This window comes from Leguminivora glycinivorella, chromosome Z (assembly GCF_023078275.1).
Source record: "Leguminivora glycinivorella isolate SPB_JAAS2020 chromosome Z, LegGlyc_1.1, whole genome shotgun sequence".
Classification (NCBI taxonomy): Eukaryota; Metazoa; Arthropoda; class Insecta; order Lepidoptera; family Tortricidae; genus Leguminivora; species Leguminivora glycinivorella.
The window spans coordinates 18,618,258-18,635,624 of NC_062998.1; the positions used below are offsets into that span (position 1 = coordinate 18,618,258).

Consider the following 17,367-nt stretch of genomic DNA (forward strand, 5'->3'; position numbering starts at 1 on the left):
GACTTTACAGACAACCAATTTTTTTTCTTTTCTATACAAAATTATATATTTTTAATATTAATTATATAATAATATATAATGAATATTATATATATTTAATAATATATATTTAATAAAAAAAAAAAACATTATACATTTTTAGTTTTACCAAGAAAATAGACTTTTGGTATGTCATTTGGCCTAACAAACGTCAGTTTTGACGTTTAGAGAACCACGTATCTAAATCGGCAGAAAAGTTTACCGCGATAATTTACCAGCAACTTGTATCTGTGATAACGAAACACGATGACGTGTGCTTTGCCGCAAGTGAAAGTAACTCATTAGTGGTAGGAGCAATACACGTAGGCCTTCAATATCAGTTGTATGTTTTGTTGATCGCAGTCTCTCGCGAGTCGTCGTTTCGTTCAGTCGGCATTTTTACGTTTCACCCCGATAACGATGTGCGGAATATTTGCATACATTAATCATTTGACTCCGAAGACCAAACGGGAAATATTAGAACTGTTGGTTACTGGTTTAAAACGCTTAGAATATCGCGGCTATGACAGTGCAGGTGTGGCGATCGATGCCGCAGACCAGAAAGATATAGCTGTGATTAAAAACAGCGGGAAGGTAGCGGCCCTCGAAGAAGTATTGCAAGAGCGCAGCTTGGACCTGTGCGTAGAAGATAGTGTAGAGTCACACTGCGGCATCGCCCACACCCGCTGGGCCACCCACGGCGAACCCAGCTCCATAAACTCGCATCCGCAACGCTCAGGTGACGATAACGCCTTCGTCGTCATCCACAATGGCATCATTACTAACTACAAGGCAGTCAAGACTTTCCTCGAGAACAAAGGGTATGTCTTTGAATCCCAAACTGACACAGAGGCCATTGCCAAGTTGGTCCATCATATTTACAACCAGCATAAAGACTACAACTTCCAGGAACTGGTTGAGCAGGTAATTCAGCAGCTAGAGGGGGCATTTGCTTTGTGCTTTAAATCACGTTATTTTCCTAATGAATGTGTTGCTACCCGTAGAGGCAGCCCTCTACTTGTAGGCCTGAAAATGCACCATCACAACACCAGTGATCATGTCCCTATTATGTACACCAATAATAAAGCTACTCGTGGGGTAGTCCCTACTGTTCCACGAGTTGACAGTCATGCCCAGTTTCAACCTGAAGAGGAGCGTACTGTTGAATATTTCTTTGCATCAGATGCATCGGCAGTAATTGAGCACACAAACCGTGTCCTGTACTTTGAAGATGATGATGTTGCCCATATAAAAGATGGAGTCCTCAGCATTCACCGGCTGTCAGGCAGCAGCAATGATCCACATCAAAGAGAAATATTAACTTTGAAATTGGAATTACAGCAAATAATGAAAGGAAACTATGATTATTTTATGCAAAAAGAGATTTTTGAACAACCTGAATCCATTGTAAATACTATGAGGGGCAGACTCAATTTTGCTAATGGTACAGTCACTCTTGGTGGTATTAAGGATTATATCCCAGAGATTAAGCGGTGCCGCAGATTAATGTTGATTGCTTGTGGAACCAGTTACCATAGTGCAGTGGCAACTCGTCAGTTATTGGAGGAATTAACAGAACTTCCGGTCATGGTTGAACTCGCCTCTGATTTTTTGGACAGAAATACTCCAGTATTTCGTGATGATGTTTGTTTCTTCATTTCACAATCTGGAGAGACGGCTGATACCCTAATGGCCCTGCGCTACTGCAAACGTCATGGTGCTTTAATCGTTGGGATCACTAACACAGTTGGCAGCTCCATTTGCCGTGAGTCCCACTGCGGTGTACATGTTAATGCTGGTCCTGAGATTGGTGTAGCATCCACCAAAGCATACACATCACAGTTCATCTCTCTTGTTATGTTTGCCTTGGTCATTAGTGAAGATCGTATTTCACTACAAAAACGCCGTTCTGATATTATAGCGGGACTTCACGAATTGGATAGCAAAATTAGGCAAGTCCTTGCCTTGGATTCTGAAGTGAAAGCTCTTGCAGAAGATCTCTACCGTCAACGTTCGTTGCTGATAATGGGCCGCGGCTACAATTTTGCGACGTGCCTGGAAGGTGCTCTTAAGGTAAAGGAGTTGACATACATGCATAGCGAAGGCATAATGGCTGGGGAATTAAAACATGGGCCTCTAGCATTAATAGATGACTCCATGCCTGTCGTGATGATCGTCATGAGGGATCCCGTGCACACCAAGTGCATGAACGCGCTGCAGCAGGTCACGGCGCGGCAGGGGCGGCCCATCGTCGTGTGCGAGGAGGGCGACGAGGAGACCATGGCCCTCGCGTCCCGATGCCTGCAGGTGCCAAAGACTGTGGACTGCCTGCAAGGAATCCTCACTGTGATTCCTATGCAGTTGCTAGCATATCATATTGCGGTATTACGTAACTGTAATGTTGATTGCCCGCGAAATCTCGCAAAATCTGTAACAGTCGAGTAATTAATACGCCACAAACCTTATCATCGTTCAATTTTATTGTTCTTGTTATAGTGAGGTAAATAATGTTAGACATAGTTTTGGATTAATTTGCAATTTAAAATAAGTGATAACCACTTGTACTTACATCAACAGGAACTTTGATATTTAGTTCAGTTCAAAGAACTGCACTGCTGCAATTTGTGATTTGCCTGTAGACGGTAGACAAGATAAACATCCGTTCTAAGAAAACAAACCACACACACATGTTTGGCGTTCTATCATTTTTGATGTGGCAAAAGGCTAGCTAATAGCTACTGAACTGACTGATTTTGAGTTATTCGTCGTGAAGCCTCCTCAAAGAAAATATTAACATTTTTTTATTGCCTACAGCTATTTGATAATCTTTTGATAGTTATCACGTACATGTCTGAGGATGTCGTCTTCATTATTGGGCCATTTTTTTCAAAGTTGTCCACCCCACTTTTTTTTGAACATGGGTATTTTTTACGCGATTATTACTCAGAATCGCGAGCTCTTTCGATCTTGATAGGAAAAAAAAATGTCCCAAGATTTCCATACATTTTTTCGAACCTTCCATTCCGTTACCGCCATACAAAAATGTATGAAAAAATGGTAACGGAATGGGAAAAAAACCTTGGGACACTTTTTTTCTCCAATTTCCAAATCCAAAAAAAAAAGTGGGGTGGACAACTTTGAAAACAATGGCCCTATTGCGTTTTAGAGTGTGAATAAATATAACAGTACAATTACAATATAATATCAATACATTCAATAATGTCTTTATGCAATGAAACAGTGCTACCCCATTATAACTCGATCAATATAAACGTCTTAATTCATTGGCGATAAATTAAAAGTATTGTTTTTTTACTTCATATGTAACATTCCAATCACAGTGAGGATGCAAAATGCATATGTGACTCGCTTCTACGAAAGATTCATTGAATGTATTTGATGCGTGGATTTTAAGAAAACATCGTGCTCAGGGTTAAGCTACTGAACTAAGATGGCGCTGTACGAGTATGTTTTCGGCAACTGAATTTGCCTCAAAATAAAAAATATCCTCTTTTACAACCGATGTATGGAGCCGCATAGCGCCATTAAACACGCAAATGTCTTAGGCTTTACTTAGTGAATCTTTACTTTTATTTACAATGTATTGCGTTGATTACTGTATGATGTTTAGATGCCTATATTTTACTCGTTATGTTTTAGAAATAATATTGATTAATGCACATTTAAATATATATACTAAGTTTTCTTTTTGAAGTTTATATACACCTTAAAGGTATTTATGTAACCCAGACTTTATTATTGCATTAGAAGATCTCTTCAATGACTCAAGTCAAAACTATATGTTGTTAGTAATAGTTGTTCACCTGTTGCATGGCCACCAGTTTCATTATGACATATCCGTTGACTTCTGCGTACCTAACTTACTTTCTATATCTCGATCGCACTAAATATGCCAGTAGGAGCGAGATGCATAGCTCAGCAAGTAACGCACACACCAGCGAATATGTGTCCAGTGGCTATCTTGTGATAGGTGTAGCAACTGCATCATGAATACTTATACATATAGAGGTAAATGAATAATTAAATTACCACATCAATTTCAAAATTAATGTTTCATCAAAATAACTTAGAGATGGAAGTTAACTGGTTACGCGACATAATAAAGGTACTTATAAAGTAACGTGAATATAATTTACAATTTATCCTAGTCAAAAAAGAAAAAAATATATATTATTATAACTTCTGTTAAAATGTAATTTCGTTAAAAATGTGTCTGGGGAGGAAAACATCCGAAATGTTCATATTGTCCTACCAGCTAAACCTTATATGCCACTGTAGGTACTTCAATACTACTAAATGTGAAGTCAGTTTATCCTACATAAACATACAGTCATATATATTTTCAAAGCATTTTGGCGATTTTTAGTGACACTGCCACACGTTTTCACGTAAAGTTCGCGACATACACGTAGCGGTTTCAAACTGATTCCTTTCAAGGACATGTTTTTGCTCGTCAATCGATAAACTTGTCAAATCAAATTTACTGATTATATAAATACCTACTGCTACCTAATGTTAAGGCGGAGATATCTTTGTACTCATTTTTAAGTGTAACGGGACCTAAAATGGTTAATGTAGTCTTCAAGTAGTCTTCATTTTCCTCTGGATTTCTGATAGTATTAAAAAGCATTATTCAACAACTCGGCCATAGCTATTTATAATTTTCATTGTCAGCGAATAGTTTAAATTAATTTTGATCAAGTATCTATATACATTCCGTTACATTTTACTTTGGTACGTTAACAATAACATATTCTACCTTTATTCTACCTTTATTTACCTACATTTCATTATTTTAGGTAGGTACATTGGTTGATAAGTATGTAATATAACAGCGACTTCATGTAGTATTTGTACTTATTGTATTACAATTAACGGCTTATGAAGCTTCTTTTTAAGCGGTAGGTATTAGCAATTATTAGTAGGAAATGAACTAAACGATAGTAATGTAGATTGGTACATAAGATAACTATGTCTAGGATGGCGCCAATATTGGATTCCGATCTCCAGATAATAAGTACAGTTTTATTTCCTGCATTGTATTACACCTACCATATAGTATGCCGGCGAGTTGAACTGGCAAATTGGTTATTGTGTTATACTTACTTCGGGTAAGATTGATCATGTTACTCTTCAGTCTTAACTTAACGCATTCACTGCCAAGCCAGGAGGGTGATTTGTGTCTGTGACGGCATGAATTTGGTTATTTTTTTAAGAGAAGACCTGAATATAAAAAAATAAAGCAAGGGTGATAAAAGCTTAAAGCATACAAATAAATATTTACTACGACCGAGGGATAATAAGTTGCCAAATCTGCTAGATACATACCTACTTACATCTAAATAACTGTCTACGTACCGTCTATGTACTCTCGTTTATTCATTTTACTTATGATAGTTATCATATTTTAGTATGCTAGAACTTAGTGTAATAAGATAAATAAAATACCAATAAGGCTTTAACTCGTAATTCCGAACGGAATGTGAAGGTGTGCAATGTAGCCAGAGTACCTACACCTAAACCCAGGTAAATACACTCACATAAAGTGTGCATAATTACTCGGTTTACATATTATTCTTTAAATGGTTAATGTGATTGCTTATTAAAATTATTATATACCTGTAGGCCTAGCACATGATGGCCGCGGGAGTATGTCGCCGCGTGATAGATGACACGTCTTTGTCTAATTGTATTAATGACATAAGGACAGGTAGTCTATCTCGCGGCGACATACTTCCGCGGCCATCATGTGCTAGGCCTGCTGAATTAGCTCCATGCATGAAATTTTTGTAAACTGCAAAACGAATCTACTTTCCTAGAAGATTTTGAGATTCAAATGTTGCTAGTAGTGGCTAGATGCCAATCGTTCGTACTCTTCTCTTTCTCTGTGTCGCACTAAGACAAAAAAGTAATAGAGAGAGAGTTAACTACGGAGCACGAACGACTGCCATCGCGTCGTGTCTACGCGCCCTGATACCTATTTTATCTCAGATCAGATACAAATTGCAAATGTATATGTGATACAGGTACTGTCTATTTCTTCCGGTACAGTTTTGTTCTTATAATTCAAGGAAAAAAGTTTAATATGTACGTTTTTAAACTCTAATATCTTATTATTGTGTCGTTGAACTAAATTGCAAAATATTTCTCATGCTTAAAATAAAATGTCTGATATACTCATGTACCTATGTACATATACCTACTAGTATGTCATATATTATAATGACCACTAGGTTTAATAAGTACTTTACATGTACAGTCTGCTTCAATTGTATGAAAGAAGGTCCCAAAAGTCGACCACCGGCGAATACTTTTCTATAATTATAGAGGTGAAGGCATTAGTAAGTACTATGTTGTCGAGATTTGTTTTTAAGTACGCCTATAATACCTATTTAGGTATGATATAGTCGGATCTGACAGATACGCTACTTTTGATGCCGACTGTATTTGTGAATTGAACAAATAATAAAATAGATTACTTACCTAATAAGGGAAAATTTACTTTTCTCTTTCTCGACGTATTAGTAGGTATGTATATTTCTTATTGTATGTCATGTATTAAATGAAAGGGTTTTTTATTGCCTAACAAGTGTTTTAAACGTTGATAATTGTAATAATGTGTTCAGAGCCCGTAAATTTCATGTTGTATTATAAGATTTATAAGTAACCACAGCTTTTTCTTCAGGATTTGTTCAGATTAATTACTGAAAATAATAAGTTCTTCTTTTGTCAAAATTATTCGTCATATTCATATCATAGATATGACACTTAATTTTATGAAAAATGTACATTTCTGATGTAAAGTTTTCACAAGAGGTTACTTACGGTAAAAATAAACTCTTTTTTTCTTAATACTAGTCAAAATGTACCAATTTATGATTATCTCGTGGTCGCATGGTGCTCGGCGGCAGCAGCACCTTAAATTGAAGTAAGCGAGAAGGGCTGAGTTCTGGGCAGTCAAGGACTCGGCTGAGATGTAGAGAGAGACAATCTATTGCTATTTATGCATTTTACTTGTGATACTTTTAGAGTTTTAGTCTTCATAGTTTACTTATCAGACCCTTGTATAAAAAGTTTACTGCACAGCTACATCACAGGAGGCTCAAGTTGAGCGCCTCACCTTAGGTAAACCTGGTAAAGGGAAACAAATTTTAACTAAATGAGGAAGTAAACACACGTTATGAGAAATTTAATTCGAGTTGAATAAGTGATGCGCTCGGCTTGATAAACGCCGCAGATTCAATATATTATTTAGTTAATCAATCAATATCTTGAAACTTAGAGATTAATATTAAAGTACGTTTATTTTTCATATTTTATGTACTTGCATAGAATTATAATATAACTTTATTTTGTGATATTATTTTTCGTTTTATTTTATGAACACCTTACTTAATGTAATAGAATTGCTAAATCCTCCAATATCACCTCAAATAGGGTGACCATTTCATTTTCAATTTATACTTGGTTTGTTTATTATTATATCATGCTGTATTTATATTGTCACAGTACCATTTAATGTAATACTAATTGATTGGGAACATTAGTTCACAAAGTTTTATTATGTTGGTATAAGCTCAGGGCATACATTGACAAACCAAACCCCATTCTATTTAGATCTGTTCTGATGGATTTACACTAGACACCTATATTTCAATATTCGTCGTAGACCAACAAATTATTCTTGGGAAGTAACCGCACTCCACTCCGCAGCTATTCAACTCGTGCATGAGAGGAGAGAAAAGGAGCCGGGGCGGTCGCTTCTCCAATTTCTTTAAAGAGTATCCAAAGGCAGTTCGCATTGGCGTCACTGGATATTATTTCCACCTTATTTCCACATAAAATGATGTTTTCCAATCTTACCTATACATTAATTGTTTACAATTTTTATATTATTTATTGTAAGAAATAGTTACTGTGCGAAGTAAAAGTAACTTTTTAACCCGTTGTGAATAATTATTAATTACCCATGACAATACAAATATTGCCATTTCAGTGACGTCAGAACCATAACAGTATTATAATTTATAATCTATAGCTAATTATATAAATGTGGTGTGCTGTTGTCTATGAGGCGTCGGGTCAATCAGATCCATTACAAGTACACCTATATGCTTACATGCGAAGTAAAAAAATTGCCGAAGCGAATGTAATGAAATTAAAGCTATGTGATTTCCGAAATGATAATTCTGTCGATGTATTCCGTATATATAAACCGAATCTGTCTCACCACACCAACTGGAAAAGGCTCCCTTGATACTGCAATATCAAATTAAGTTTTTATCCACAAGTAGAAGTAATTTCATACAAATTTTAACACGCTTACTACCAAACAAGAAACTGCGCACTACGTCACAAACCGGTCGTAATTTATAACAGCCCGCCCGCCCGCTTGTATGGCATCACATCACAGCAAAGTTCACGAGTGCCCAGTTAGTGCCCACCAGGCGGGTAAGGGTATGGTTGCGAAAGTGTTAACTTGATGCCCAAAGCAGCCTGGGCCCCATTTAATAAACAATACAAATTGTAAATTGTACTAACAAGTTACAATTCCACAAGTTTCTGTTCAATATAAATTACAAGTTACAAATTTGTCATAGTGGAAAATTTACATAATTGTACGAGTTGAGCTACAATTCTACATATTTCTGTTTAATAAACATTTTCACTTGATAGGTGATTTTTAACAATTTTGTAAGGAAATGTGCTTTATATTGAACACATAATTGTAATTACAAGTTTACATATTATGTAAATTGATTAGAAGTGTGCTTTACGATCTGCATAATTAAAAAATATGGTTCTAGCAACTAGTGGATGGCCTGTGGCTCTTAATATCATGCAGCAGATGCACATGGAGTGTTTCTAGCCTTTGGTATACATACTCAAAGATTTCAGTTGCTCGGCCATCTATTTTCACTTCTTTATTTTAATCTCGTGCGTTAATTTTTCACTAAACAGACAGACCAAATAAAATATCCTTATTTACGTAAATGAGAGATAAAATTGTAATTTTGTTGTTGATTTCCATACTTCATGTTAAACGGTAAACCATCTAATTTTTTTTTAATAAGAAGTCTACTCTCTTTTCATCATCATGTCTACCCTTTATTATTGAAAACTTGTAAAAATGTACATTTTATGTAAATTGTAAGTTACCATTACAAATTTGTGAGTACAATATTGTCATTGTAAACTACAGGCGTTTTTTACATATTTAAATGTTTATTAAACGGCTTTTACAATGGTTACAATTTTACGTTTTATAATTGTAGGTTTCTTACTTATTTGTAGGTTTTATTAAACAGCACTTGTAGCAAAACTTTACAAATATGTCACTCTTTTACAAAATTGTTGAATTGTAATGTTTATTAAATGAGGCCCTGATAAAACTGATGGTGCTCCCACAGGCTGTTATAATGGTTATAAATTATTTGTTATACAACAAATTGTAACAAATGTTATGCATTGTTATCATGTTATGTAACTGTTATCATTGTAAGTACCTATAGAATAAATTGCACCAAGTTAACACGTTGCAGGTGCTCCCCCACACTGGTGTTATGTTGTGTTACAAATGTTACAATAACTTGTTACAAACATGAGTGCAACGTCTACCCCGCGCTATTCCTATAACATTCATAACATTTGTTATAAAGTCATAAAACATTGTTTAATAATATTGTTATTCAACATTTTCTGTTTAAGGAGTTATATAACATTTTTTATACCAATGTGGGAGTGGGAACGTTTACAACATCTAAAAAAGTTGTAACAAAAAATAATATAAAATGTTTAATAATATTATCGTGTTTTATAACGTTATACACCGTGTTTTTTTTTTGTTTTCCGTTAAATTCGACACGTAGCTAGGTTCATTATCAGGAACCACCCTGTATATCACTTTTAGTTAAATTCCCAAATAAATTTTTTTCATCATTTTCATACATAATAAATTCATTTACTAACGTGAGAGACCCTTAAGAATAACATTCAAGTTAGTGTCAAGTGATTGACGGCACATGTCAAAACAAATAACATTAGGAATTGGTAAAGGCTGTCATACACATGTTCAGTAATTATCTTTTCCCCTCACTAGCTCTGAAACACGTGTTTTGTCCTTTAATACCATCGGGTAAAAACGCATTTTATCCACTAGTGGGTAAAGTAATTTGACTTTGAATAAAGTCAAATTAACTGCTTAAAAATTGATAAAAGTAGGTGAATCTAGTAATAAAGATAATTTACCACCTGTGGAACTACTGGAAGCAGTGATAAACGCATTCGCTATAGTGAGGGGAAAAGTTTTGTGTTACACTCGGGTGCAAATGTATTTTACTTCTCGTGTGTTAAAAAACTCGCAAGTTCAGGATTCTATTCTCGAACCACTCGTTTCGCTCGTGGTTCAACTATAGAATCCTACTTGCTCGTTTTTCAATTCCACACTCGGCGTTAAAATACAACTTTGCCCCCTTGTATTAACAAATAACTATTATATACGTAAAGTCTTGAAAGTGCGAAAAGTTAACTTTGCCATCACAGTCGTTCAGGCGCTCATGAGTTCTTTGTATGGAAAAGTCGAAAACCGACTCGCACTTGACCAATGTCCATAGAACGTGTTGTGGTTTTTTACGCGGGTCCGCGACTGACGACGTTCGAATGTTTTGTTCGGAAATGTTTGATGGTGGTTTCTTTGAAACGTCGCCGGCGGCGGGTGGTTCGACGGGCGAAGGTCACACGCCGCACGCGACGGTCTGTATTCGTTTTGTACAATAGCAACGGATGGCGGGTGGCGTCTTTATATGGAAAATGACTGACTTCACTAAAGATAATGATGAACTCATTGAGGTAATACTAGAGAGGACACTGCGAGCAAAACGTTTGCGCTACAAACATAAGTCCATTGGACTTATGTTTCTGCCTGCACACAAATAAAATGTAAAAATGCCTTCCTGCGCAACAAGATGCTGTTTAAGCCATACGAGAAAATCGAATAAAACTGACGTGTCACATTTAATCGGTTAGTATACACGCTATGTTAATCGATCTTTATTTAAGTAATTATATCAATGAAGGGACGCGCTCCTCAAACGCGAAGCTATATCGCTGCCATTTTGTTGAACGAAATCATAGATTAATCGCATCATAATCGCACAGACTTGACATGTAGGTAATGAAGTATAGTAATTGTGATTATATTCTGTTTGTAATATATAAAAGAGAAATGTTAAATTTATTTCACGTTATACTTATGAATACTACACAGTTCTAACACGAGTTGTAATCGATATTTTCATACAATAATAACCTATGATTTTCTTCAAGGGCAATTAAAGTAGGTATATGAAAAAATCAATAATGTATTTTGGTTTCACTTAGTAGAACTTAAACATAGCACAATGTATGATAGTGCTAAAATTAAACTACTTACCCCCTTATCCATAAACGTTCACTTTTCGGCGTATTGGTGTGATAGAAAGGGACAAACGAACTTTATCGGCTTGATAACTTTAGTGTGCGTTTATGAATAAGGGGGTTAGTATTTTACAAAAAGTATAAAAAAAGGTCTACACTAAGAGTGTCGCGTCTAGGTGGTCATTGGTCAAGTCTTACTCTATGACACGGTACCTCCCCAGTCTCCCCACGCATGCGCCGCGCGCTGCCGGCCGGAGCACAGACTTTGTTTGGGGTGTAATTTCTAGTATCTTAGTACATAGTAATTCAACGGATGAATTGTACTTCTGTGAACTGTTTTCGATATACTTAATCGAATATATGATTTAAATTTTTCTTTACTACAATGCAAGTGTTTGAGTACCAAGTTAAAAATTTCACTTTCTTTTTGCCGGTTTCATACAAAAATATCGTTTGACTGTCTCTTTTTTGGGTAATATCAATATTTATATGGAAACGGATTAAGTCGCGTATAATCTTCTTCCTCTAAGAATTACAATGTTTTTATTTTATTTTACTTTATTTTATTTTACTTTGTAAATGTATGATATCTATTTAAATTTATAATTTATATATAGTAGTGTGACTACTTGAAAAAAGAACAAATCGAAAAATATTCAATAAAATAATTTGATTTGTTCCCTAGTTGTATAGATGGCAGCACCATCTCTCTCGCTATATCGTAATCCTGCAAAGGATTCGTATAGGAGGTGCAAGCACTAATTGCTCGCCCTTAGAGTTGGTCAAAGGCGCCTAGCCTTATCAGAGATAACATACACTAGAAAAATTTCGTCGGGTACCACGGCGGGCGGGTGGTCTAGTGGTGAAGACGTTAGCCGCGTAAGCTGAAGACCCGGGTTCGATTCCCGGCTCGGCCACCAGTGGGCCTTGTCGTTTTTTCTCTCGTGTATGATATCTATTTAAATTTATAAGACATTTTTAGAGTTTTTAAAATAAGTACCTAAGTAGGTACGTGAAGTAACATGGGAAATTAAAAAAATATCATTAGATACTTATTGCGAAGGTGTAAACTATTTCCTTACCTATACTTCTAGCCTAGCCCAGTCTTTTTTTAATAACTCAATAACCGTAACGCCGTGGCTTGCGTGGGCGACGGTCGCGCGACGGCGATGCGACGCATACGAAATCAAACCTTATCGATATGGAAGTATGAGACGCGACGGCGACGGTCGCGCGACCGTCCCCCACGCAAGACACGGCGTAAGAGTTAAGACGCTAGTTTCTTAGAGAAATTAATTGTATTTGATCTAAAGAATCTTCCCTTAAAGTTAACGGAATTCAATAAAAACAGGTTGTATAACCATTATAACATCAAAATGATGATTTTTAACCGACTTCAAAAAAAGGAGGAGGTTCTCAATTCGACTGAATGTTTTTTTTTTGTATGTATGTTACTCGATATCTCCGAGAATCGTAAACCGATTTTCAAAAATTTTTTTCAATTGAACGGGTATAACCTCGAGATGGTCCCATTGGCACCAAGTTGGGGTCTGATGATGGGATCTTGGAGAAATCGAGGGAACTCTTCAAATGTTATAGGCACATGTAGTGTTTTTAGTGTATTTTCAAAGTTACAGTATTTACGCCTGATAGTAATAATTTTATGTCGCTGAGCTGATGATGGAAGGTCAACTCCTCAATGGTTAGGAGTTAAAGGATAATTCTTTCACTACTGTACGTATATTTGGACTGATACATATAATATCAATAGGAACCACTAAAAATCAAGAAATAAATAAACTTAAAACAAAAAACAAGAAAAAACCGCCTTCAAAAATAAGCGCGTTACAAAACACGGAGAAACTAAAAAGCAAAAAATAATAAACCTTTGGATTCAGATTTCTTATCGGATTGCAATAATCTAAACATCCAAATTATAAACAAATCAATTATTTTTGGAGTCGGGGCCAGCCTGCGTATGGTTGGGTGACGAACAGGTCTGTTCAAGGTGTGTCAAGTGTATGAATCATTAAACATGATACGACCGGTCTGGCATAGTGCGTAGGTAGTGACCCTGCCTGCTAAGCCGCGGTCCCGGGTTCGAATCCCAGTAAGGGCATTTATTTGTGTGACGAGCACTGATATTTTGTTCCTGAGTCATGGATGTTTTCTATGTATGTAAGTATTTGTATATTAATATACAGTGTGTTACCAACAAGTGGGCGTTTTTTAAAGGAACGTAATCTTACATAGTTATTTAACATAACCATGCCCTTAATTTAATTAATAATTTTATTATGATTGGGTTGCTGTAGTTTTTTTTAGTGTGTAAAGAAACTTTTGAAATATTTATAATTTAAGTTAGTTTTAGTTTCTCATATATTATGTTTTACTTAAAGTTATCATTATCATATTCAATCCTTTGTATAATAAAAATTCGGTGAATTCATAATTTAAAAAATACTTTATAAACTTTACAATTTTTTTATTGCCTACAGAATACACACTTGTCAAGTGAGGGCAATGACAGCTCATAAGGTATGAGCAATGTGAGTAGGTAATGACAATTTTAAGAAGTGCACGCATTATTACATTGAATGTTGGGATTTCGTGAAATTAATTTTTCAGTTAATTTAAATAACTATGATTTGCAGACATACGCAAACGATTGCTAATTGACTGTATTATTATTGGATTTAATAAATGCCCGGGTAGTGGTAACACACTGTATGTACGAGTATATATCGTTGTCTGGGTGCCCACAACACAAGCCTTCTTCAGCTTACCGTAGGACTCTGCCAATCTGTGTAAGAATGTCTTTATAATATTTATGAGTTTTATGACTTGGATACATAGTTCATATTTTCCTCGTGTTGGTGTAATAAATAGTTATTTGTTTTACAAATAACAATTTTCGACCTACTCCCTGTAGTCTTACCAGTTGAACAATTGGGAATTTTCATCCCAATCGACTTACTGATTGTAAGACTTCGCTTTTTAACCGCCGCCCTAAGTGCGTTTTCACATTATCCGATCCGATATCGGATGTCGGACCGATATCTCATACATTACAGGCGCCATCTTGGATTTTTTCTATTGAAATCCTTCCGACATCCGATATCGGATCGGATAATGTGAAAACGGTCTTAATCTCAAGCAAGGTGGTTCTCAATTCGTCTGTATGTTCTTTTTTAGTTTTTTTTTTAATGTTTCACGATATCTCCGTCGTGACTGGACCGATTTTGATTTTTTTTTATTGAATGTTTATGCATACAAATTGGTCCCATTTTTATCAGAACCCGGTTCTGATGATGGGACCCTGGAGAAATCGAGGGAACTCCTCAAATCCGAAAGGCATACATATGGTGATTTTGTGTTTTTATAAGAACAGCATGCATTTACGTGCAGAACAGTGACATTTGTTGCAGTGGAACTGCTGATGAAGATCAGAACGGAACTCCTTAAATCTGAACGGCACGCTTATAATGACTTTGGTATTTTTATAAGAACAGGGGGCCGATTTTTGAGTCTCACTGTCACTAAAATACCGGTTGAAAACGGTGAATTGCTTATTATTTTCAGTGACAATTTTCTGAATTCGAATTCCGTGAGCTTCAAAAATCGGCCCCCAGCTTGCGTTTACGTTCAGAACAGTGACATTTGGTGCAGTGGAACTTCTGACGATGATCAGAACGGAACTTCTCAAATCTGAACGGCACATTTATAGTGACTTTCGTATTTTTATAGGAACAGCATGTATTTAAGTTCAGAACAGCCACATTTATTTGTTAGGAGATTTGTTTTCTTTGTTATACTTACATATTGAGTTTTCAAATTTTGTCAAGCTCGATTTCTTATAATTGGATATCGGATTCGTGAGGAATTGAGGAAACTCTTCAAACCTTAACGGTATACGTATATTCATTTGTGTTTCCATCCATCTTAAAAATTCATAATCTTAAAAAAAACTTGTATGCAATCTAAGTTCAGAAGTGTCTTGTCAGTGTCAGTTTGAACTGTCAGATTGCATACAAGTTTTTTTTATAACCAGTTTTAAAAACTTTTTAACAAAAAATAAAACCGCCTTCAAAAAAAAGAGCGTTACAAAACACGGAGAAACTAAAAAGCAAAAAATAATAAATCTTTGAATTCAGATTTCTTATTGGATTGCAATAATCTAAACATCAAAATAATAAACAAATCAATTATTTTTGTAGTCGGTACCAGACCTGTTCGTCGCCTTGCTATTTCCTTTTTGCCCCACCCAACCATACGCAGGCTGGCCCCGACTGCAAAAATAATTGATTTGTTTATAATTTGGATGTTTAGATTATTGCAATCCGATAAGAAATCTGAATTCAAAGGCTTATTATTTTTTGCTTTTTAGTTTCTCCGTGTTTTGTAACGCCCTTTTTTTGAAGGCAGTTTTATTTTTTGTTAAAAAGTTTATTTATTTGTTGATTTTTAGTGGTTCCTATTGATATTATATGTATCAGTCCGAATATATGTACAGTAGTGAAAGAATTATCCTTTAACTCCTAACCATTGAGGAGTTGACCTTCCATCATCAGCTCAGCCACATAAAATTATTACCATCAGGCGTAAATACTGGTGTACCTTTGAAAAATACACTAAAAACATTACATGTGCCTATAACATTTGAAGAGTTCCCTCGATTTCTCCAAGATCCCATCATCAGATCCCGACTTAGTGCCAATGGGACCATCTCGGGGTTATACCTGATCGATTGAAAAAAAAAAAATTGAAAATCGGTCCATGATTCTCGGAGATGTCAAATAACATACATACAAAAAAAAACATTCAGTCGAATTGAGAACCTCCTCCTTTTTTGAAGTCGGTTAAAAATACCTACACATTTCTACATAATCCAACATTCGGAAGTACCTTTCACCAGAACCACAAAAGCGGCAGTTTTTTTTTTAATTATTAGTAGGTACCTACACAACTAGACAGTTGTTTCGACGGAGCCCCTCTACAGGTACTTACCTAACAAACCTAACCTACCTATTGCACGCTCACTCGGCCGTATATACCCACGGCTGGAAATCCTCATTTTTCCGGCCTCTGCTGTAATGTACTAAGTATTGCAGGTGAACCAGTGTACATATAACCAACTCACCAAGTTTACTCGACTAAGATTATTCTTCAAATGCCTTAAAACATGTAGGTAAGTACTACATTAATCTTGCAGATCTATTGGCATTCTTATCAGTTATGATGATAAATTCAAATCTGATCAAAGCAGTTCTACGTACTGGTGAAGCGACATTTCCGCCTGATATCACGAGGTACTTCACATAACACAAAGCGATCATAATCGGTGGTATTAATAGCCGACGAAATGATAACATGTGTTAAGTGGAAAAACCCTGTGATCTTTTGTTTTTTTTTTATTTTATTACATAGATATTTTTGCTGTGGTGGCGTGCACACATCGAATAATGTACTCAATGCGTGTAGGTATAATTCTCGTGAGCGAGGACCCCGCCCCGCGGTGGATGAGTATGTGCCGCCATCAGTTTTCCCCTAGTCGACTTATATCCGATAGTGCCGATCCGATCTTTTCTGATGCCGACACTACATAGAATCTATGTCATAGTTTTTAATCATAATAAAGTTTTTAATTTAATCATAATTATCTATCTCATGGAAGTTAAGCACGTTACACAGGATGTTGAAACCGGACATGTGCCCCAGGATCCACGGATTTAGTAGTATCATAGTTTTTTTTTAATATACAGTCTGCTCTTTTCTATCTACTTAGTCGGTCCTAAAATTCTGTCACTGGCACCTTATTTTTAAATTTAGAACATAATTTTAAGAAAATGTTTTTGGATTCCATTTTTGAATGTTTGACAATTATTTTAAAACAAAAAACAGTATTGTCCCAGA

The 17,367-nt window shown here is 35.7% G+C and overlaps 1 protein-coding gene across 1 annotated transcript; it reads left to right on the plus strand.

Moving 5' to 3' along the window:
* The first annotated feature begins 254 nt into the window (after positions 1–254).
* LOC125240702 (glutamine--fructose-6-phosphate aminotransferase [isomerizing] 1-like) lies at positions 255–3,011 on the plus strand. Its single transcript, XM_048148720.1, has one exon. It carries the CDS (start codon positions 439–441, stop codon positions 2,461–2,463), a length of 2,025 nt encoding a protein of 674 aa, XP_048004677.1. The 5' UTR covers positions 255–438; the 3' UTR covers positions 2,464–3,011.
* Positions 3,012–17,367: the final 14,356 nt, after the last annotated feature.

Coding starts and splice junctions, on each gene's coding strand:
- LOC125240702 (XM_048148720.1), top strand. CDS start 439: ATGTGCGGAATATTTGCATACATTAATCATTTGACTCCGAAGACCAAA.